The 25,602-nt window shown below is 42.8% G+C and overlaps 1 protein-coding gene across 1 annotated transcript in view; it reads left to right on the forward strand.

The window, feature by feature from the left end:
- The first annotated feature begins 743 nt into the window (after positions 1-743).
- The window catches only part of LTK (leukocyte receptor tyrosine kinase), a 303,135-nt gene continuing 278,276 nt past the window's right edge, over positions 744-25,602 (forward strand). Inside the window, exon 1 of the mRNA XM_089686923.1 lies at positions 744-1,082. Coding sequence (XP_089543049.1) covers positions 1,025-1,082 — 58 coding nt within the window. The 5' untranslated portion in view covers positions 744-1,024. The remainder of the gene's footprint in view (positions 1,083-25,602) is intronic.

The following is a 25,602-nucleotide window of genomic DNA, read 5'->3' on the forward strand; positions in this document are numbered from 1 at the left end:
ATGGGGTTTGCATGCCCTCCCTGCACTTCCATGCGTTTCCTCCACGTTCTCTCCTTTCCTCCCTCTTCACAGACATGTTGGTAGGTTAATTGGCTCCTTAGTATGTGTATGTATGCATGAGAGATAGGGGTCTTATATTGCAGGCTCCTTGAAGGCAGGGTTTGAAATGAATGTAGATTAAAAAAAAAGTGCTGTGCAAACTGTCAGTGCTATAAAAAAGGCTATAAAAAGGCCTGGATTCTTTCCTAGATACACAGAATATAACTGGATACTAACATTTACAGGTAAAGTTGATCCAAGGAATATCCGATTGCCTCTCGGGGGATCAGGAAGGAATTTTTTCCCCTGCAGGAGCAAATTGGATCATGCTTTGCTGGGTTTTTTGCCTTCCTCTTGATCAATGGTGGGTATAGGATTAAAACTTTTTTTTATGGTTGAACTGGATGGACTTTTGTCTTTTTTTCAGCCATGCTGACTATGTAACTATATAAATGCCTGTAATAATAACCTGCATTTCTCTAGCCCCCTGTTAAAAAAAAATACAAAAAAGAGATTAACATTAGGAAGTCATTACATCCACCTCACGTATTCGCATTGTCTACGCACACAAGCTAATGGGCAGCCTCAGTGATTGGCTGTACAGCCAGGGGATGATTGCAGGGATAAAATAAAACACGTGTCGTCTGAGTTTTAGCTTTGTTAGGACATCGACTGGCTGGTGCTGTTGTAATCACATCGGTAAAATGAAATAAGTGATCACACAAGGGAAGGCGGAGAGAGCCTGTTTATTGGGAAGCAGAATTCCCAGGAATCAGAACACAGAGGGCTCTAGGACCTCAGAGTACATGACAGTATAGGGAGGTGTAGATGCATCTATAAGCCTGGAAGAGTTCTAAGCAGCAGCATCAGTCCGGCTCAGCCAGGGAGGTAACCTCATACACTACACAGAGGATATACTAATACAGGGTGGGAAGCTGACACATGATTAGGATTTGCCTGCAACTCATTACCAGCATCACAAGTGATGGGATTCCCTTTCTCCATCCTCATCTTCCAGATGTTACTTTGGAGCCTTTTGCTAGGTAAGAACTATTCTGCATGCAGCATTTTATTTTGATTGATAAGCCAAGACCACTTTCCAGTTGAAAATGATTTGCATTATAAAATCAAGTCAACTTCTCTACTGTTCACTTCAAATCTATGTTTTTTTGTTTAGCTAGCTGAGGACAATTAATTATTTTTTGTGTTGGCATTGTTACTAGAAAAAAAAAAATTAAAACACAAGATTATTTAGTAATTTGGAGCAAGGGTGTGCAGTCATTTTGGCAGGAAGAGTAGATTTCATCAGTCTTTCTTAAGTTGTGGGATTCTGATTGGCTTACTTGAGTAGGTGGACATCTCTGTCTTGTGTTACTGAGTACATTTACAATCTAGTTGCTATTAGGGTGGTCATACACACTACAATTTTGATTGTACACCAGCTTATTTAACCTCTTAGATTGTAAGCTCCAAGGAGCAGGGCCCTCCTTTCCCTATTGTATTGAACTGTATTGTTGCTGTATTGTCTCCCTTTATATTCTAAAGCGCTGAGAAAACTGTTGGCGCTATATAAATCCTGTATAATAATAATTTAACTGCTTCTAGACCAGGCTTATTTTTACATTTTTTGTTTACATGTAAAAATCTGTATTTATTGGCTAGAAAATTACTTAGAACCCCCAAACATTATGGGGTTGGTTTACTAAAGGCAAATATATTGTGCACTTCAATAATTTAGTACATGAGATGAAGCTTCACTTTGCAAAGAATACCCAATCACATGATAGGAAAAAAAAAACAGCAGTTTAGCTTGCACATGATTGGATGATAGAAATCAGCAGAGACCCCTCATTTCAGAGCTTCCCCTCAGATCTAGAGCAGCTGCACTTACAGTGCACTTGAAGTGCACAGTATATTTAGCTTTAATAAATCAACCCCTATATTTCTTAAGCAGAGGTCCTGGAGAATAAAATGGTAGGTTTTGCAATTTTGTATGTCACATGGTATTTGTGCAGTGGTTTTTCAACATTTTTAAAAAATAAATTTTAATGCACAAAAACACAAAATAATAACCAATTGTTTGGTAAAATAGTATGTTACGCTGAGTAAATAAATACAAAACATGTCACGCTTTAAAATTGCGCACTCCCGGACAATGGCAACAAAGTACATATGTTTTAAATCCATAGGCAATGCTTTAAAAGTCTTTACAGGTTACCACTTAAGATTTACACAGGAGGCGTGGTAGTAAAATTATTGCTATCGATCCGACATTTGTGGTGATACCTCACATGTGTGATGTGATCACTGTTTACGTACTGGTTCAGGACCGACATATGCATTGCTCTTGTGTGCAAGCATGGGGGAACAAGGCAATTTAATAAATGTTTATTTTTACACTGTTGCCTAATTTTTTTTCTTATCACTTTTATCAGGTAAACATCCCTGGTGATAGCAATAGGCAGTGACAGGTACTCTTTACTGAAAGATCTGGGGTGTATTAGACCCCAGATCTCTCATTTGCCCTTGAAAGCTCTGGATCATAACAAGATCGTTGTGAGGCTTTTTTCAAACCAGCAATGGTTTATTGACATCTGGCGAAACCAGAAGTGACAAACACTTGCTGTTTCCGGTTTCTCAGACCATAGAAATGATCGGGGCCATTCCGGTCCCGAATCAGCTCTATGGTCATCAGGCAGAACCGCTGGCTGCACTTTTGGTTCCTCAGTGGGATGGAAGAGCCTGGAAAGGCCGCGGAATACAGCGGGATGGGGGATGTCCCCTCACGCCACTTGTGTCATGTTTCACATGACTGTCATATTGACTGTCATATGCCTTTAAGAGTTTTCTATATTTTATCTCTGCTCCTCCCTTTCCTTTGGTTTAGTTAATGCTGTATAGATGGCCCTCCCCCTTTCCCAGAGATGCATTGCAGCAAGCCTCATGGCATGGAGCAGAAACAGTATGATCTTTTGACCTATCGAATGTTCATTGTTGTATGATTCTCTCAGTTTATGGAATAAACTTCACAAGATCTACAAGATGTCTTATCGATTGAGTCACTGACTGTGGTATTCAACTGAGGTTGAAGTTATCACTATCTCATCACAACTGTAAGTTACAGAGATCACACTATCAATGCTTAGACTGGAGAGACAGAACAACTTGTAAAAGCAATCCAGCAGCTAATTAACCTGCTAGATCTAGAGCACTTGCAGTGCACAGTATATTTGGCTTTAATAAATCAACCCCTATATTTTTTTAAGCAGAGGTCCTAGAGAATACAATGGTGGGTTTTGCATTTTTTTGTCACATGGTATTTGCGCATTATTTTTTCAACATTTTTTTAAAATACATTTTAATGCACGAAACCACAAAATAATACCCAATTGTTTGGTAAAATATAAAATATGATGTGACACTTAGTAAAGAGATTCTTGTAAAAGCAATCCAGCGGCTAATTAGCTAATTAGGATTGCTTTTAAAAGAAAGCCTACCGCTGGCTGAAAAAAAAAATGATTCCGGGATGATGCCATCATCCCGCTATATCCAGCCAAAGTGACAAAACAAAACACTTGTTGTTTCCAGTTTCTCAGACCATAGAAATGTACAGGGCCATTCCGGTCCCCAGTCAGCTCTATGGTCATCTGGCAGAACCACAGTTGCAGGCATCATCCCGCTATAACCAGCCAAAGTCGGGCAATGTACAGGTACGTTGCCTGCTGTTAAGTGGTTAAATTTACCGAACTATGTAATATGAGGACAAACCCATACAATCCAATCAATCTCTATCCAATCACACAGACCTTTACATTATATTGTTGTTGGTGGATCTAAATCAGATTGTTTAGTTTTAGGTGGATCTAAATCAGATTGTTTAGTTTTAGGTGGATCTAAATCAGATTGTTTAGCTTTAGGTGGATCTAAATCAGATTGTGTAGTTTTAGGTGGATCTAAATCAGATTGTGTAGTGTATGGTGAGCTTTACATTGAACCTGTTTTATAAATATGCTGCTGTAATATAATCATTCTGCTGCTAGTTACAACGCACCTCCTGTTGCTTTTTACTTCTGTAGCTGGATGAAGAAAGCATGATGACTGACTTCTCAGACTGTTACTGAGCTGTCAGGTTATAGTCAGGGGCGGACTGACAACTCATGGGGCCCCCGGGCAATAGGGGATCATGGGGCCCCTGTGTCCTTGCCCAAACTCAAAAAAGCCTATGAAAAAGGTACCAGGGGCATCTCATGGGGCCCCCTACTGACCCCGGGCTCTCGGGCAGTGCCCGAGTTTCCCAATGGTCAGTCCGCCCCTGGTTATAGTTTAAACCTCTTGCTTGAATTCCTTCAGTAACTAGCCCAGAACAAACGTATGGATAAAGGCTTCTGGCATTTGGCTGGCTGGCTAACCTTGTGTTGCAGTAACGTATAGTAAAACACGTGCTTTAGGGCTCATTCACATCAAGTGCAAGGGCTGCACTGGGAGGCAAGACAAAGTAAAAAGGCTTGCTCCCTATGGAGCAGTTCTCACCATCATATTTGGTTGTGTGTGCTAAGGAACAGTACTCAGCGTAGTATGATGCGTTGTTGTACTCTACCACATCACACTATGTTGTCTGCGATATAACTGAATGAAACATCAATTGTTACATTTCAATAATCGTTCTAACAAAAAAAATGTGATGCACTAGGATCAGCTAATTGGTACTCTTTCCACCCAGCAAGGCTGTGTGTGTGATGGATCCCTTGTTGCCCATTACCCTAATACAATTAATACACAGCACTTTGTGTGGTGCATTGTGGTTCCATTATTTTACACATGGGATTAGTCCTTTCAAAAATGTATTGATGATTATAAATACAACTCTATAAAAGCAAAACAGTTACAATAACGTGTTTCAGCTGAAAAAACCTTAAAGCTGACTAGTAAAATAGAATGGCACCCCAATACACTAGTACAAGTAAGAGTAACACTCCCTCGGTGCATCATACTATGACTTGCTGTGCGCTATGTTATAAAATCCTATAGGTATGTTTTTTTCTCAGTTCTGCTGCTTTGGTAGCCCCTTCCTAATGAATGGGGTACATTAACACAACTCATATCAACATGTAAAATACCGATTTGTAATGCACAAGTGTTAACTCATCCCAACATAGTGGAAAAGTGTGAAGGGGATCCTTTATATTTTCTGGTCAGTGATTTCAACTTTTTGAAGCCAGATTAAAATTGGCCAGGAAACTGGCATGTTTGGGACGTCAGCAAGGAGAGCTCCCATATCTGTTCAGGAAAGGTTTGCTTTAAGAGGACTGAAGTAGAATCATATGCTGGGCACACATACACATTCTCTTACTAAGGAATGAGAACCATAAGGTTTCACATACACTGGGACTTTTATCAAATCTTTTCTCCTGGCAGGAGAAAAGCCGCTTCAAAAAACACACCGAAGCCACGTTTTTGCAAACTCGTGGTAAGTCAAGTGCTTGGGTGATTATTTATTTAATTGGACAGAAGATTATTTCATTTGCATTTAGGCATCAGGCATTTTTTATGCTCTAAAGCGCTTCTTCTGAATGTGACTTTGGTGGTTTTTTTCTGCCTCTAAACCCCTGTAAATGCCTATAGTGTGCACGGACACATAGGGGAAGATTTACTAAAACTGGCTGACACAGAACCTGGTACAGCTGTGAATAGTAACCAGTCAGCTTCTAGGTTTTATTGTCAAAGTTTAATTGAACAAGTTGAAGTTAGAAGCTGATTGGTTACTATGCACAGCTGCATCAGATTCTGTGTGCACCAGTTTTAGTAAATCTCCCCCATAGGCTAACATGGAGGGGCATTTGGAGGCAAAGAAAAAAAATCTCAAGCGCCTGTAAAAGCAGTGTGCATGAGAACTTACTGTTTTATTTTGTAGCAAATTTTTTTCAAACTGAAGCAAAAACATCTGAAATTTTTGGGGTTCTATACGACGAAATGCAAGAGAATGAAAAAGCATAGGGTTGACACCTTATTCCTTTAAGGCTAGGTTCACATCTGTGCTGGTGGTGCCACTGTGGATCCGTGCAGCCGCACCACCCACACAGAGAAATGAGGACCCACGGGCGGGTGCCATTAGTTCTAATGGCACACCGCCCACACTGGAAAACACAACCGTACTGGGAACCGAGGTTCCCATGCAGGCTGCGTTTTCAGAAGAGTTGCAGGGATTTCTTCTCTGCATGTCATGGGGCACGGCCGCATATATGTGAACCAGGGCTAAAACCCAACAAATAATAATTAAACAGGTTCTGCAGTTACGGCATTAGGTGAGTTTAATTACCACCTTAATCAGCCACATAACCTGTGTAGTTAATATGTGTTGGGTTTTAAAGGGATGACAACCCTAGTCGCCCCGGTTCTTATAAAGAAAAGTCGGGTCCAGTAAGGACCCGGCCCGGATCATTGTACACATGACACTGTAAAGTTTACCTGCTAAGAATTCACTTTAACGGCCTATGACACAATGCAAGCAATATTATACATTTACATAAATCAGTGGAATAGCTGTATTTTACCTTTCATGTCCCTTTTTAGAAATGAGCTTTTTTTCATGTGTTTATGCAGATTTGTAGTTTCTTCATTTGTCCCTTTAAAGCAAATTCAACTTATTGAGCAAAATGTTAAATTTGTCCTATAATGCTTTGTTTGTTCTTTATTTATTAACATGAGAAAATATATATGCTAACAACAATGTTAATTTCCATATCTAGAATACAAAAGTTGTTAGTGTAATTTACATTAGTGGGATGTGTTAATACATGTTAAGTCACACATTAATGTGCATTGCACCGAGGCAGCCTATTGAAAATAATGGGCTGCCAATGTCTCAAAATCCATACATGCCACAACATTTTTAATGTAAGGCTCTACTAAAAATGGATGACCTTGTGATGCATGCAATGTGCACTGTCATGCATTTCAGGAACATGTATATGTAAATGAACCGTATAACTGCTTATGGTATCAAAGGACAGTCCAACCTGAAGGGACCACCTGACTGTGCTTAGCGCTGGTTTGCCTAGACAATGGTGTAGGCTTATCCCAAGTGAAAAAATAACAACTGAACATTTTATTGTATCCTATCCACTCACTATTTACCCTGAGAACTGTTGGTTGACTGTTGGTATGGGCACCAATAGACAAAAGATCATCTATGTAGCCTAATGTACTATATGTGACTGCCTTAAAGAGAAAGTTAAACATGTTTTGGGACCTCATTTTAGATTGTTATTGTAATATGCAATGTAAAGTGTCTAAACCCTAAATGGATGCTTTTTAGTTTGCTAAAGTGCTGTGCATCATAAACAATTACTGTTTTTTCCCCAACCATTCAAAGAGAAAGGCAACGCTCTAGAAGACACATATATTGCACATACTGGCGCATGCACATTAATGCTCATGCTAAGTTGTGAATAGATTCCAAAGTTGCTCACAGATGCTAGATGGTGACCACCCATGCTTGCATGGTCTGGCTGCAGAGAAGTTATTCTCAGTCTTGAATATTTCAAATTCAAACATCTGTTGAGTAGAGATGCACACTTCCAACAATGCAGAGTGCGCAGGAGCTAATTAGCCTTGAGGAAACAATAGCAGATGGCTGGGTAAATCCATCCGGGCCAAGCAATTACTTTACCATGAAGGCTCAGCTAAGGGGCATCAGGGAGAGCTTGCAGTAACACAATCATTACCTGTTCCAACCGTAAATGTGCACATTGGCTGAACATTCTCTGGTCCATTCACACGAGCATCTTCAGTTCCATCCAAAAAATTGCTTTTATAAAAAAAGTGCACCAAACTTTTACATCAGTTTGCATTAGTTCATACAGCCATCTTTAGTTCAATTCAGTTTTCATCAAATGTCTGTTTTTTTAGTTATTTAGGTGGACACACGTATAAAGAAAAAATATGTTTCCTGGCTCATCATGGCAGATACAATGGGTTGTGGCTTCACCCCCAAAACCTGAAAGGACTGGTTAACTATAAATTAAATACAGACCCAACTTGCAGCATTCTCTTTTTTGTCCTCACCTGATCAGGACTGGAGTCACGAGGTATCCCTTACTGTTTGTTGCCCCAGCCAGGTTCAGCCTCTCCTGGGTGGAAGTCCTTCCTGTACAGCCTCTAAATGAGCTATATGGTTGGAGCCACATTCTGGTGGTGCAGGCCTGTCAAAGAAAGCTTTAAATAAGCTTTGGCATAAGTGTCAGCATTTTCCCTTTGTTTTCCATATGCTTTTCCCTTCTTTTCTCTGTTTGTCAGTACTTTGCTGCACCTATCTGTGTTGTGGGTGTTTGCCATTTCCAAGATGGCTGCAGCAGTGCAAATACACTCTGAGCATGGAATACATGAAGTGATGTGGCTACTGTGACCAGTTTCCTGGGTTGCCCTTTACCAAGATGGCATTGGGCACCACAGACTGCGGTCTGAGCATGCTCAGGAGCTGATATCATCAATAATGGCAAGGGTGACAGTTTTAAATGGTTTGAACATGGTGGTGTTTTCTATTCATGCAAGCTGGAGGTTTATATGGTCACTGTTTTCAGATACTGTATGTTTTACACTTTGGCATTCACATGGGCTTTTCCTATCTCCTTCTTAGTGTTGGTTTGCATGTACGCGGATTGAATGTGGTTTGAACCGCATCCAATCTGCATGACATGTGAAAAAACATTGCTTCCTATGGTGCTTGTTCACATATGTCTGGTGCACTGGCGGTGCGGATTTGGTGCAATTTGAAAAAAAGTCATGTACGATTTCTGAGCAGTGCCTTCAGGTTTAGGTGTGAAGTACAGATTATTGCCTTCTATGGGAACTGTTTCTAACTGCATATGTGTGAACAGGATAAAATCCTGACCTAATCCTGTCCTGAACCTGATGTAAACCTGACATGACTCGCTGAACAACTACTGTATTAATTAGCTGTGAAACCTAAGCTTCAATCCGCACCGCACATGTGTGAATCAGCTCTCAGTGTTGCTCTAGGATTAGGGTTGCCACTTCATCCTTTTAAAACCTAACAAATATTATTTACACAGATTCTGTAGCTATTTAAGATGGTAATTAAACTCACCTAGTGCCTTATGTGCATTTAATTAGCCTCAGAGCCTGTGTAATTAATATGTGTTAGGGTTGCCACCTCATCCCTTTAAAACTGATCTGGGATCACTCTTGTCTTGTTGCTTTTCATGTCAGTCTGCTGCTCTGTTTTTTTCTGTGGGGAATGCTGCCTAGTCAGACCACCCATTGCTTGTAAGGTAAAGGTAAAGATAAAGATAAGGGACTAGGTAAGTAGTGAAGGTATTGAGGAGAAGAGAGCCAATACTGTCGTAATGACTACAGCCCTGTATGGACCTCAAGATGGAGAGAGCCCTCTAAAGGTCAAGACAAGTTGCCATCTAAGAGCAGATATCCAGGCAATGTTGATCAAGGTCATCATCTCACCTCTCATTCTCATCGCTCCCCATCTACAAACATCACAGGTTAGCAGCCCTAATAGTTTCTGCTTTTGTGGTGGAAAGTCACTGCATGACAAGCTAGTATGTCAAGTTTGCCTGAACCAAGCGGCATACAGCCCTGGAAGGTCCTCAAGATGGAGGTAGCCCTCTAAAGGCCAGAACAGGAGCCATTTAGACACAGGCATCCAGGAAATATTGGTCAAGATCTTCATCTCGCCTCTCATTATTATCGCTCCCCATCCACAAACACCAGACGTTACCAGCCCTAATGGTAGCTGCATTTGTGGTGGAAAGTCATTGCCTGGCAAGCTAGTATGTGAAGTCCACCTTGAGTGAAGTGGAAGAAACTCTCCACAGAGATATCTGGTCTCATTTTCCTTCATTGAAAGACTGGAGGAGTTAACCCAGGAAGAATAGCAGGAGCCAGATGCCTGTATAAACAGGTTGTCAAAATTGTATCCCCTGAAAGAGCCCAAGGTCAATTTGCTACTGTTGCCTCCGATGGCGGATGCATCAATAATGCGGCTGGCAAGACACATGACTTGGGGTTACGTTCAAGGACGCTCTAGTTCGAAAATTAGATCTAGATTTGAAGTGCTGTTAACTAGTGTAGCATCTGCAAGTGCCTGCAGACCAGCAATAACATTTGCATTGGTAGACAGGACAATATCAAGTTGGACAGTTAATAATAAAGAAGTCATTGAGATACAAGGTGGTAACCGCTTTGTAAGAGCTGAAATTGGCAGGAGACTCTGTGGCAGAGGCGTCAGTAAACGTCGTTTGATGTTTTTCAAGAGCGATGTTGCCTGTGGTCACTGCCTAAAGGGCCTTATGGCTGAAGCCATGGTAGGTGGATCCAGAATCAAACTTCTGCAAGATACCATACCCAGTCCATTTGGGAGCAGAATGGATACAGACATCTCCAGGGCAGGGGCAGACTGACAATTCATTGGGCCCCCGGGCAATAGGGGATCATGGGGCCCCTGTGTCCCTGCCCAAACTCAAAAAAGCCTATGAAAAAGGTACTAGGGGCATCTCATGGGGCCCCCTACTGACCCCAGGCCCTCGGGCAGTGCCCGAGTTTCCAAATGGTCAGTCCGCCCCTGCTCCAGGGTAACCACTGGCAGGTCAGGGCAGATATCATCTGACACAAAAACAGAGGAATCAGAAAGGTTCAGCCTACAGAGATGTTTCCCTATGGATTGGGGAAAGATTACAAAGGGAACTGGAGAAGTACCCAATCTTCATTGTTGAAGCCTTAAAAATCTAAGGAACCTGTCTTGGGAGAACAGAAGTCCTTTTAAGGGTGCCCTCATCCAGGGGGTGCCTGTGGGAGCCAGATGAAGATTTGTGCACACGCCTGGATGGAAAAATATTCAGAATCAATGGCTCATATCGGTGTGACATTGGTGGAAGTTTAAGGGATGTCCGCCTTCCAATTACTTCCAGTCAGCCAGGCTACTGGATGGAAAAGCAACAATTCTGGTCCAATTTGTATCCAAAAGAATTAAAAAATTAGTGATTGTGAAGTTTCCAAGTGCCCAGAGGAGATGAAGAATTCAGTTCATTCTGTTCCTAGTTAAAATAAATAAATAAATAAATAACCTTAAAATCAGGCGATCTTTGCCCAGTGCTAAACTTGAAAAAAACTCAACAAGCTTGGAAAGTTGGCTTGGAATCTCCAATCAATTCTATTATAGGTATCCCTCGCTTAACGACCTACCTGACCGTTTTTTTTCAGCTTGGACTTACGACCTGCCCTCGTACTTATGACCTGATTCAGTTTCCTTTCCTCGGACTTAGAACCCACTGTTCGGATTTGCAACTCTGCTGGGGGACTTATGAGGACGATACTGAGCGGAAGTGAGGCCTATGGTGGATCTTCTTGTGAAGCGGCACTGCGGCCTATGGTGGCTTGTCTGTGGCCTAGGGTGTCTTTTCCAGCCTATGGTGGCTTCTGTGCAGTCTATGGTTGCTTCTTTAGTGGCTTTTTCTACTGCACAAATTCCACAGATTTCTCGGGGAGTACTATAATGTCTTCAGTATATACTGTACTGTATGGACAGTACTGTACAGTATGTGCATGGTATTGCCTGCCATTCTTAGCCACCCTAGGCATTGCTGTTTCTCTGATGTTCAGCCCAGGTGGTACCATACTTGCAAATAAAAGGAAAGTCATCAAGTTGGAGTTTCCTTTGTCCATTTCTTTGTTCTGAGTATTGTAATGTACATACTAAATACAATTGCTCATTTAACGACCAAACTCGCTTAACGACCGGGATACCTGTATTGATAAATCTAGGAGATTGTATGCTCTCTGTAGGTTTATCAGAGGCCTACTTGCTTGTCCCTATCCATCCTGTCTTTCAGTTCTACTACTGGTTTTGGTACCTTCCCTTCAGTCTGTCCACCTCCCCTAGGACATTCACAAAGGTCCACTGTCTGCAATTGCAAGGGGGATGAGAATACACCACTGCTGGGACGGCATCCTTTTCTAGTCAGCAATCGAGAGATTCTTATCCAGCATCTGGATGCTCTGCTACACAATCTATAACATTTTGCTAGCTAATTAATTGGAAGTAGAGCTTCCACTGCCAAGCCCAAAGAATGAGCTTCTTGGGGGCATTTTGGATACACTGAAAAATGCAGTACAACTTCCACGAGGGCAGATCCATCCTCTGATTAAAGGTGGTTTAGGACTGAAGTCTCTTCCAGTAGAACAGTGCCTGAGTATCTTTGGTTCTTCTTAACTGACCGATTGTTGCTTCAAAATGGAACATCATCACGTCAGACCCCAGCCAGAAAGGTTGGGGGATGTATTTCCAGGAGCAGGCTGCTCAAGCTCATGGGTTGTTTAGCTTACGAGGCATAGTATTAAGCACTCTCAAACTGAGAGCAGCTTTCAAAGCCCTTCTGGCATTCACTCCTTTTATAAGAGGAAAAACAGTTGTACTGTACCTAGACAGCAGTAGAAGGGTAGAATTCTTAGGCTGCCAGTGGAACTTCCAGTTTTGATCATTTCAATTATACCATTTTGGCTGAGGAGGCTCTGGTGTCTGTCTCTCCTACAGTTGAGCATTGAGTCACCACTAGCTCTGCCAGTAATGATGGATCTGCTCTCTCATGGCCAGTTTTGCCATCAACCCTAAGAGACTACATTTGATAGCATTGATGTTGAGAGGATGAGGAGTCAAGGGTGCTTAGTGGAGGGAGTGCCTACCTTGTGTCAAGCCAGAGAGGTCTCCATGAATAAGACTTATCAGAGAGTATGAGTAAAATATGCAAGTAGCACAGAGCAAAAGCCTGGAGTCTTTTATCACCACAACAAGCCAAGGTTTCACAGTTCTTACAACTGGGGCTGAACAGAGGCCTAGGTTCAAATACATTTAACATTCAAAAGTTCATGCTTGTCCATACCTTCAGGGGTTCAAGGAACCCTTAATCCTTTAGTGGTGCAATACTTATTGGCTTGCATGAAGTTAAAAACCTGCCAGGTAACCTTTATTCCCTTGGTGGGATTTGCCTCTGGTCCTCGGTGGGATTTGCCTCTGGTCCTCGGAGCTCTATCAAGGCCTCATTTCTATCCTACAGAATTGGCTATACTCTGCAATCTAACCCTGAAAACCATATTTCTGGTTGCTACAGCCTCTGTGAAAGGGTGTCAGGCTTCAGGCTTTGCACTTGAGGAGCCTCACCTAACGTTCTTACCTGACAGAATAATCCTAAAATCCCCAGACAGCTTCTATCCATAAGGTGTCTTTCTCCTTCCACTTTAACCAGGAACTAAATTTACCATCTTTCTTTGGTGAAGGGGGAAGAACCACATCCCCTGGATGTTGATCTAACTCTGATGGCTTGCTTGGCAGCTACTTTTTTCATTCAGAAAAGCTGAAATCTGTGCCTGGTCTTTAAGGCAGAGCCACTCATCATTAACACAGACAGTCGCCCCCTAGAGTGTTAAGACAATTAAAAGAGTCTACTTTTCACACAACCTTTCTATTACGGAAGACTTAAGTGCACATTCTACCAGGGCAGTACCAGCTCCATGGACAACACAATGCTGAGTATCTCCTGAGGCTATTTGCAAGTCAGCAATATGGTTCTCCCAGAACACCTTTATTGCGCTTTATTAGGTGAACCTGGCTCCACTTAGTAAAATTTGGAAAATCTGTTGTACAGGAGCATACGTGCGCTACTGACAATTACAAATTTTCTTCATGCCCTCCCGTATGGCAAGTTAGTTCCCATTGTATGCTGCCATGATGCACCAGGAAAACTGAAAATTGTATACTTACCTTTGCATGGCAGTATGCATGGCAGTATGCAGATTCCCACCCAAATAGTTAAAGTTACAGAGAATGCTGCGAGCTGTCTGTCTTTAATGTATAGTTAACCAGTCCTATCAGATTGTTGTTGTGGCGCAACAACCCATTGTATGCTGCCATGATGATGCACCAGGAAAGGAAAATTACAGAAAGGTAAGTATACAATTTTCTGTTTTCTTGCCTAAAAGCCAACGTAAATGGATGACATCCGTTTATGTCCACAAAAATGTAAAGACGCAAACCTTTTCCATTTGTCCTGCAGACATAAAAAATTAAGTGAATGCATACGTAAGTGCATCCGTTTACATCCCCCTGCCTTCAAGCATACATTGTGGTTAAGCCTAGATCGGTCTGAAAAAGTGATGTACTGAATGTTCGTGTGAAAAGCTACACAGGTGATTTTAATCTCTTGCTACTGAGAGACTAAACTACTTGCTAGCTATCACCTGTATAGACTAGAGATACACAGAAGCCTTTGTAGATTTTAAGCAGCTCAATTTCTACTTTGATTAATGCTAGGTGCAGCAAATGATTGCTAAGCACATGCACCAAAAGGAGTGAAGCTACATTCATGTTTTGCCCTGATGTGAATGTCAGCAACAGAAATCTGCTGGTTCCTGATGCTGTTTCTCACACTTATGAGCAACAAGTTGTGGCCGCTGAGCCAATACACTTTAATGACATATTGCCACAGCTATTTATGGCTGTTTTCAAAGCCACCACTTTCCTCTGGTGATCAGTACTAGAGGCATACAAAGTACCTCCTGCAGCAATCACTGCTGGTAGTGTGAACATCCACCAATAGCTGCAGCAAGTGGAGGGGTGGGGGGGTGCATCCTGCCATTAACCCCATGACGCCGATCGCACGCAAATATGCGTCTCGGCATCTGGACCTTGACACTGAGTGGCCGCATATTTGTGTGCAATTAAAAAATACATATGTGCTGAAAGCGTGTGCCCTGCGCTCTCCCAGCACATATGTCCGCTACTCCCAGAAAGGTCCCGATCTCCCCTTTCGATTGGGACCTCTTCCGATCATGTGACCGTCGTGACGGCGAATCATGGCAGTCACATGACCCTAAAACCCCGCTCCACCTTCCGGCTTCTGAAACTCTTAAAGGGCTGGGAGGCGCCGACGCCAAGAGGTTAAACTGTGTGGGCACAGCAGCCACAGCTAGCCGCTCACAGGTGTCAAAAACAGTAGCAGCAGCAATCAGCTGTTTCCCTCCTCTGCCATTGACACCGGAGCAAAAGGACAGTCCAACCTGAAGGGACCACCTGACTGTGCTTAGCGCTGGTTTGCCTAGACAATGGTGTAGGCTTATCCCAAGTGAAAAAATAACAACTGAACATTTTATTGTATCCTATCCACTCACTATTTACCCTGAGAACTGTTGGTTGACTGTTGGTATGGGCACCAATAGACAAAAGATCATCTATGTAGCCTAATGTACTATATGTGACTGCCTTAAAGAGAAAGTTAAACATGTTTTGGGACCTCATTTTAGATTGTTATTGTAATATGCAATGTAAAGTGTCTAAACCCTAAATGGATGCTTTTTAGTTTGCTAAAGTGCTGTGCATCATAAACAATTACTGTTTTTTCCCCAACCATTCAAAGAGAAAGGCAACGCTCTAGAAGACACATATATTGCACATACTGGCGCATGCACATTAATGCTCATGCTAAGTTGTGAATAGATTCCAAAGTTGCTCACAGATGCTAGATGGTGACCACCCATGCTTGCATGGTCTGGCTGCAGAGAAGTTATTCTCAGTCTTGAATATTTCAAATTCAAACATCTGTTGAGTAGAGATGCACACTTCCAACAATGCAGAGTGCGCAGGAGCTAATTAGCCTTGAGGAAACAATAGCAGATGGCTGGGTAAATCCATCCGGGCCAAGCAATTACTTTACCATGAAGGCTCAGCTAAGGGGCATCAGGGAGAGCTTGCAGTAACACAATCATTACCTGTTCCAACCGTAAATGTGCACATTGGCTGAACATTCTCTGGTCCATTCACACGAGCATCTTCAGTTCCATCCAAAAAATTGCTTTTATAAAAAAAGTGCACCAAACTTTTACATCAGTTTGCATTAGTTCATACAGCCATCTTTAGTTCAATTCAGTTTTCATCAAATGTCTGTTTTTTTAGTTATTTAGGTGGACACACGTATAAAGAAAAAATATGTTTCCTGGCTCATCATGGCAGATACAATGGGTTGTGGCTTCACCCCCAAAACCTGAAAGGACTGGTTAACTATAAATTAAATACAGACCCAACTTGCAGCATTCTCTTTTTTGTCCTCACCTGATCAGGACTGGAGTCACGAGGTATCCCTTACTGTTTGTTGCCCCAGCCAGGTTCAGCCTCTCCTGGGTGGAAGTCCTTCCTGTACAGCCTCTAAATGAGCTATATGGTTGGAGCCACATTCTGGTGGTGCAGGCCTGTCAAAGAAAGCTTTAAATAAGCTTTGGCATAAGTGTCAGCATTTTCCCTTTGTTTTCCATATGCTTTTCCCTTCTTTTCTCTGTTTGTCAGTACTTTGCTGCACCTATCTGTGTTGTGGGTGTTTGCCATTTCCAAGATGGCTGCAGCAGTGCAAATACACTCTGAGCATGGAATACATGAAGTGATGTGGCTACTGTGACCAGTTTCCTGGGTTGCCCTTTACCAAGATGGCATTGGGCACCACAGACTGCGGTCTGAGCATGCTCAGGAGCTGATATCATCAATAATGGCAAGGGTGACAGTTTTAAATGGTTTGAACATGGTGGTGTTTTCTATTCATGCAAGCTGGAGGTTTATATGGTCACTGTTTTCAGATACTGTATGTTTTACACTTTGGCATTCACATGGGCTTTTCCTATCTCCTTCTTAGTGTTGGTTTGCATGTACGCGGATTGAATGTGGTTTGAACCGCATCCAATCTGCATGACATGTGAAAAAACATTGCTTCCTATGGTGCTTGTTCACATATGTCTGGTGCACTGGCGGTGCGGATTTGGTGCAATTTGAAAAAAAGTCATGTACGATTTCTGAGCAGTGCCTTCAGGTTTAGGTGTGAAGTACAGATTATTGCCTTCTATGGGAACTGTTTCTAACTGCATATGTGTGAACAGGATAAAATCCTGACCTAATCCTGTCCTGAACCTGATGTAAACCTGACATGACTCGCTGAACAACTACTGTATTAATTAGCTGTGAAACCTAAGCTTCAATCCGCACCGCACATGTGTGAATCAGCTCTCAGTGTTGCTCTAGGATTAGGGTTGCCACTTCATCCTTTTAAAACCTAACAAATATTATTTACACAGATTCTGTAGCTATTTAAGATGGTAATTAAACTCACCTAGTGCCTTATGTGCATTTAATTAGCCTCAGAGCCTGTGTAATTAATATGTGTTAGGGTTGCCACCTCATCCCTTTAAAACTGATCTGGGATCACTCTTGTCTTGTTGCTTTTCATGTCAGTCTGCTGCTCTGTTTTTTTCTGTGGGGAATGCTGCCTAGTCAGACCACCCATTGCTTGTAAGGTAAAGGTAAAGATAAAGATAAGGGACTAGGTAAGTAGTGAAGGTATTGAGGAGAAGAGAGCCAATACTGTCGTAATGACTACAGCCCTGTATGGACCTCAAGATGGAGAGAGCCCTCTAAAGGTCAAGACAAGTTGCCATCTAAGAGCAGATATCCAGGCAATGTTGATCAAGGTCATCATCTCACCTCTCATTCTCATCGCTCCCCATCTACAAACATCACAGGTTAGCAGCCCTAATAGTTTCTGCTTTTGTGGTGGAAAGTCACTGCATGACAAGCTAGTATGTCAAGTTTGCCTGAACCAAGCGGCATACAGCCCTGGAAGGTCCTCAAGATGGAGGTAGCCCTCTAAAGGCCAGAACAGGAGCCATTTAGACACAGGCATCCAGGAAATATTGGTCAAGATCTTCATCTCGCCTCTCATTATTATCGCTCCCCATCCACAAACACCAGACGTTACCAGCCCTAATGGTAGCTGCATTTGTGGTGGAAAGTCATTGCCTGGCAAGCTAGTATGTGAAGTCCACCTTGAGTGAAGTGGAAGAAACTCTCCACAGAGATATCTGGTCTCATTTTCCTTCATTGAAAGACTGGAGGAGTTAACCCAGGAAGAATAGCAGGAGCCAGATGCCTGTATAAACAGGTTGTCAAAATTGTATCCCCTGAAAGAGCCCAAGGTCAATTTGCTACTGTTGCCTCCGATGGCGGATGCATCAATAATGCGGCTGGCAAGACACATGACTTGGGGTTACGTTCAAGGACGCTCTAGTTCGAAAATTAGATCTAGATTTGAAGTGCTGTTAACTAGTGTAGCATCTGCAAGTGCCTGCAGACCAGCAATAACATTTGCATTGGTAGACAGGACAATATCAAGTTGGACAGTTAATAATAAAGAAGTCATTGAGATACAAGGTGGTAACCGCTTTGTAAGAGCTGAAATTGGCAGGAGACTCTGTGGCAGAGGCGTCAGTAAACGTCGTTTGATGTTTTTCAAGAGCGATGTTGCCTGTGGTCACTGCCTAAAGGGCCTTATGGCTGAAGCCATGGTAGGTGGATCCAGAATCAAACTTCTGCAAGATACCATACCCAGTCCATTTGGGAGCAGAATGGATACAGACATCTCCAGGGCAGGGGCAGACTGACAATTCATTGGGCCCCCGGGCAATAGGGGATCATGGGGCCCCTGTGTCCCTGCCCAAACTCAAAAAAGCCTATGAAAAAGGTACTAGGGGCATCTCATGGGGCCCCCTACTGACCCCAGGCCCTCGGGCAGTGCCCGAGTTTCCAAATGGTCAGTCCGCCCCTGCTCCAGGGTAACCACTGGCAGGTCAGGGCAGATATCATCTGACACAAAAACAGAGGAATCAGAAAGGTTCAGCCTACAGAGATGTTTCCCTATGGATTGGGGAAAGATTACAAAGGGAACTGGAGAAGTACCCAATCTTCATTGTTGAAGCCTTAAAAATCTAAGGAACCTGTCTTGGGAGAACAGAAGTCCTTTTAAGGGTGCCCTCATCCAGGGGGTGCCTGTGGGAGCCAGATGAAGATTTGTGCACACGCCTGGATGGAAAAATATTCAGAATCAATGGCTCATATCGGTGTGACATTGGTGGAAGTTTAAGGGATGTCCGCCTTCCAATTACTTCCAGTCAGCCAGGCTACTGGATGGAAAAGCAACAATTCTGGTCCAATTTGTATCCAAAAGAATTAAAAAATTAGTGATTGTGAAGTTTCCAAGTGCCCAGAGGAGATGAAGAATTCAGTTCATTCTGTTCCTAGTTAAAATAAATAAATAAATAAATAACCTTAAAATCAGGCGATCTTTGCCCAGTGCTAAACTTGAAAAAAACTCAACAAGCTTGGAAAGTTGGCTTGGAATCTCCAATCAATTCTATTATAGGTATCCCTCGCTTAACGACCTACCTGACCGTTTTTTTTCAGCTTGGACTTACGACCTGCCCTCGTACTTATGACCTGATTCAGTTTCCTTTCCTCGGACTTAGAACCCACTGTTCGGATTTGCAACTCTGCTGGGGGACTTATGAGGACGATACTGAGCGGAAGTGAGGCCTATGGTGGATCTTCTTGTGAAGCGGCACTGCGGCCTATGGTGGCTTGTCTGTGGCCTAGGGTGTCTTTTCCAGCCTATGGTGGCTTCTGTGCAGTCTATGGTTGCTTCTTTAGTGGCTTTTTCTACTGCACAAATTCCACAGATTTCTCGGGGAGTACTATAATGTCTTCAGTATATACTGTACTGTATGGACAGTACTGTACAGTATGTGCATGGTATTGCCTGCCATTCTTAGCCACCCTAGGCATTGCTGTTTCTCTGATGTTCAGCCCAGGTGGTACCATACTTGCAAATAAAAGGAAAGTCATCAAGTTGGAGTTTCCTTTGTCCATTTCTTTGTTCTGAGTATTGTAATGTACATACTAAATACAATTGCTCATTTAACGACCAAACTCGCTTAACGACCGGGATACCTGTATTGATAAATCTAGGAGATTGTATGCTCTCTGTAGGTTTATCAGAGGCCTACTTGCTTGTCCCTATCCATCCTGTCTTTCAGTTCTACTACTGGTTTTGGTACCTTCCCTTCAGTCTGTCCACCTCCCCTAGGACATTCACAAAGGTCCACTGTCTGCAATTGCAAGGGGGATGAGAATACACCACTGCTGGGACGGCATCCTTTTCTAGTCAGCAATCGAGAGATTCTTATCCAGCATCTGGATGCTCTGCTACACAATCTATAACATTTTGCTAGCTAATTAATTGGAAGTAGAGCTTCCACTGCCAAGCCCAAAGAATGAGCTTCTTGGGGGCATTTTGGATACACTGAAAAATGCAGTACAACTTCCACGAGGGCAGATCCATCCTCTGATTAAAGGTGGTTTAGGACTGAAGTCTCTTCCAGTAGAACAGTGCCTGAGTATCTTTGGTTCTTCTTAACTGACCGATTGTTGCTTCAAAATGGAACATCATCACGTCAGACCCCAGCCAGAAAGGTTGGGGGATGTATTTCCAGGAGCAGGCTGCTCAAGCTCATGGGTTGTTTAGCTTACGAGGCATAGTATTAAGCACTCTCAAACTGAGAGCAGCTTTCAAAGCCCTTCTGGCATTCACTCCTTTTATAAGAGGAAAAACAGTTGTACTGTACCTAGACAGCAGTAGAAGGGTAGAATTCTTAGGCTGCCAGTGGAACTTCCAGTTTTGATCATTTCAATTATACCATTTTGGCTGAGGAGGCTCTGGTGTCTGTCTCTCCTACAGTTGAGCATTGAGTCACCACTAGCTCTGCCAGTAATGATGGATCTGCTCTCTCATGGCCAGTTTTGCCATCAACCCTAAGAGACTACATTTGATAGCATTGATGTTGAGAGGATGAGGAGTCAAGGGTGCTTAGTGGAGGGAGTGCCTACCTTGTGTCAAGCCAGAGAGGTCTCCATGAATAAGACTTATCAGAGAGTATGAGTAAAATATGCAAGTAGCACAGAGCAAAAGCCTGGAGTCTTTTATCACCACAACAAGCCAAGGTTTCACAGTTCTTACAACTGGGGCTGAACAGAGGCCTAGGTTCAAATACATTTAACATTCAAAAGTTCATGCTTGTCCATACCTTCAGGGGTTCAAGGAACCCTTAATCCTTTAGTGGTGCAATACTTATTGGCTTGCATGAAGTTAAAAACCTGCCAGGTAACCTTTATTCCCTTGGTGGGATTTGCCTCTGGTCCTCGGTGGGATTTGCCTCTGGTCCTCGGAGCTCTATCAAGGCCTCATTTCTATCCTACAGAATTGGCTATACTCTGCAATCTAACCCTGAAAACCATATTTCTGGTTGCTACAGCCTCTGTGAAAGGGTGTCAGGCTTCAGGCTTTGCACTTGAGGAGCCTCACCTAACGTTCTTACCTGACAGAATAATCCTAAAATCCCCAGACAGCTTCTATCCATAAGGTGTCTTTCTCCTTCCACTTTAACCAGGAACTAAATTTACCATCTTTCTTTGGTGAAGGGGGAAGAACCACATCCCCTGGATGTTGATCTAACTCTGATGGCTTGCTTGGCAGCTACTTTTTTCATTCAGAAAAGCTGAAATCTGTGCCTGGTCTTTAAGGCAGAGCCACTCATCATTAACACAGACAGTCGCCCCCTAGAGTGTTAAGACAATTAAAAGAGTCTACTTTTCACACAACCTTTCTATTACGGAAGACTTAAGTGCACATTCTACCAGGGCAGTACCAGCTCCATGGACAACACAATGCTGAGTATCTCCTGAGGCTATTTGCAAGTCAGCAATATGGTTCTCCCAGAACACCTTTATTGCGCTTTATTAGGTGAACCTGGCTCCACTTAGTAAAATTTGGAAAATCTGTTGTACAGGAGCATACGTGCGCTACTGACAATTACAAATTTTCTTCATGCCCTCCCGTATGGCAAGTTAGTTCCCATTGTATGCTGCCATGATGCACCAGGAAAACTGAAAATTGTATACTTACCTTTGCATGGCAGTATGCATGGCAGTATGCAGATTCCCACCCAAATAGTTAAAGTTACAGAGAATGCTGCGAGCTGTCTGTCTTTAATGTATAGTTAACCAGTCCTATCAGATTGTTGTTGTGGCGCAACAACCCATTGTATGCTGCCATGATGATGCACCAGGAAAGGAAAATTACAGAAAGGTAAGTATACAATTTTCTGTTTTCTTGCCTAAAAGCCAACGTAAATGGATGACATCCGTTTATGTCCACAAAAATGTAAAGACGCAAACCTTTTCCATTTGTCCTGCAGACATAAAAAATTAAGTGAATGCATACGTAAGTGCATCCGTTTACATCCCCCTGCCTTCAAGCATACATTGTGGTTAAGCCTAGATCGGTCTGAAAAAGTGATGTACTGAATGTTCGTGTGAAAAGCTACACAGGTGATTTTAATCTCTTGCTACTGAGAGACTAAACTACTTGCTAGCTATCACCTGTATAGACTAGAGATACACAGAAGCCTTTGTAGATTTTAAGCAGCTCAATTTCTACTTTGATTAATGCTAGGTGCAGCAAATGATTGCTAAGCACATGCACCAAAAGGAGTGAAGCTACATTCATGTTTTGCCCTGATGTGAATGTCAGCAACAGAAATCTGCTGGTTCCTGATGCTGTTTCTCACACTTATGAGCAACAAGTTGTGGCCGCTGAGCCAATACACTTTAATGACATATTGCCACAGCTATTTATGGCTGTTTTCAAAGCCACCACTTTCCTCTGGTGATCAGTACTAGAGGCATACAAAGTACCTCCTGCAGCAATCACTGCTGGTAGTGTGAACATCCACCAATAGCTGCAGCAAGTGGAGGGGTGGGGGGGTGCATCCTGCCATTAACCCCATGACGCCGATCGCACGCAAATATGCGTCTCGGCATCTGGACCTTGACACTGAGTGGCCGCATATTTGTGTGCAATTAAAAAATACATATGTGCTGAAAGCGTGTGCCCTGCGCTCTCCCAGCACATATGTCCGCTACTCCCAGAAAGGTCCCGATCTCCCCTTTCGATTGGGACCTCTTCCGATCATGTGACCGTCGTGACGGCGAATCATGGCAGTCACATGACCCTAAAACCCCGCTCCACCTTCCGGCTTCTGAAACTCTTAAAGGGCTGGGAGGCGCCGACGCCAAGAGGTTAAACTGTGTGGGCACAGCAGCCACAGCTAGCCGCTCACAGGTGTCAAAAACAGTAGCAGCAGCAATCAGCTGTTTCCCTCCTCTGCCATTGACACCGGAGCAAAACACCAGTGTGAATATAGCCTGATATGAATTGGTAATTCTACAATCATGCAAGATTATTTGCTGCATGTGTAGCTTATTTTATAGGGAACCATTGGTTCCATTTGTTTAGTGATCATTTGCAACCCTAGCTATTAATCACTAACAATTTTAGTAGCAGCGTTAAAGTGTGTTTACACTATGTGACCACAGAATTAAACTTTGGATCTGTCTGAGGATTCCTTGGTGTGCTGGAACATTTCTGTACATTAGGCATCTTAGGTAACGGAAATCAGCAGTGAAGCCTTCCGGTTTCACAGCCAGTTTCATACTGGAGATTTGCGGATACTGCAGAAGGGCTGAATGTCACTGTGGCAATCTGACTGGAAATGGGAGTGGGTACCTGTCAAAAGCAGGTATCCTCTCCCCACCCAAAAAAGTGGCAAATGTGGCAGTGGGGGGGGGGGGGGGGGGGGACAAGTGGATCCTCCCCTTTTGAGTGGAGTTCCACTTTCAGGTGGTCAGCATCTTTATGGCCCATTGACACTTGGCAATGACCGCTACAATGCACATATTAACATCTGCCTTATGTGCTGTGCATTGTGGTGCTATTCAGTGGCACCCCAATGTGAATGACACCCCAACATATTGTACAGTAAACCCAATGCTCCTCAGTGCACTACAAGGCATTGTGGTGCACTGTTAAAAATAAAGGGTCATGCATGGTTTTTTTCCATTGTGATGTACTGGTTAGCCCATTGGTAGCCTCCATAACACGTCAGAACCTGCTACAAATGAGACAATTGTTAAGAAGGGGTTCAGCTCAAACTACGCAGTTTGTATCTTTGGGCCCACTGGAACCTCATCCACACAATGGAACAAGTTATAGACATTTCATAGAATCGTCAGACAAGACTACAGACTTGCTCGGATGGACTGCAAAAAGCTTGATAAATGTAATTGAAAGAGGATTATATCAAACTCCGAATGATGTATTGTGACTAAACCCTTAAGTGTTTTCGGAATAGCTTACAGCTGAATATATATGTCTAGAGATGTTTTTTAACGATTTTAATATGTGTGGGTAGGGATAAGACAAAGAGAACAATAGAGGTTTTATTGAAGACCTACCTGCACAGCTGGTAATTTGGAAGCCGCATTGCTTCTGAGACCAGTAAAGAATATGAAGTGCTGACACAGTGCACAGGGGATTCTGTGACAAATGTGTACACCATTGTATACTCCTACTGAAAAAAAGTTCTATTTTACTCTTTGCATTGTCAGGACGCCTAAGTTCTTCAGTTCTTCATAAAGGAGACAAATGGCAAGCTGCTCAATCTGACTTTAAACATCAAGTATTACACATGGGGGGAGGGGGTGTAATAATTCACTATAAATACAGAAGAAAAATTCCACTGCACTGCACAGATTGAAGTTATCACATTAGACCGCGTTCACCTGATCCAGCCATTTATCACATTCGTATGTCTATAGGCTAATGCCCAAATCTGTCCAGTCACAATCATTTACCACTGTGACCGGCCGCTACTTGCAGCACTCCTCTCCCACCTCCATAGGATAAATGTGCAATTTGCCAAACAGAAATATGAATGTTTGTACAGCAGTCATTAAAAACGATGATTATTCGGAGCGCAAATCACTTCTGCATTTTAGGCTGCCATCTGGTATTCATAGGCATCTCTAATTGTTAGCAAGAGTAACCTGACTTTAACTAAATGCACATAGACATGAAATGCTGGCATTTTTGGGCACCCCAGAGGCACATGTGCAGCATCTTGGTCTGCTGCCAGCAACCTGCCAAATATATGGGGCAGCACAGTGGCTAAATAGTTAGCACTTCCACCTGGCAGTACTAGAGTCATTGGTTCAAATCCCAACCACAGCATCACCTGCTTGGCATTTGCATGTTCTCCTTGTGCCTGTGTGGGTTTCCTCTGGGGACTCCAGTTTCCTCCCACACTCCAAAGCCATGCTACTAGGTTAATTGGATCCTGTCTAAATTGGCCCTAGTATGTACCGTATATGTATGAATGTAAGTTCTGGACCTTAGATTGTACTCCCCTTGAGGGTTAGGGACTGATGTGAATGTACAATATATATATATATATATGTAAAGAACTGCATAAATTGACAGCACTATATAAAGCACCTGTAATAAAAAATAATAATCTTTGACAGGTTGAAATCCCTTTCCAGACCACCCATGTGCTTAAGGACTTACAGTTTTGGGTCACAGCTATTAATTTTTTTTTCTTTTAGTTTATACATTCTTACATCAATGTTTTAAATATTGTGTGTGTGTGCATATATATACAGTACAAGGGCGGACTGACCATTTGGAAACTCGGGCACTGCCCGAGGGCCCGGGATCAGTAGGGGGCCCCATGAGATGCTCCTGGTACCTTTTTCATAGGCTTTTTTGAGTTTAGGCA

This window comes from Staurois parvus, unplaced genomic scaffold, assembly GCF_062004578.1.
Source record: "Staurois parvus isolate SC_StPar_1 unplaced genomic scaffold, SC_StPar_1.0 ptg000414l, whole genome shotgun sequence".
Classification (NCBI taxonomy): domain Eukaryota; kingdom Metazoa; phylum Chordata; class Amphibia; order Anura; family Ranidae; genus Staurois; species Staurois parvus.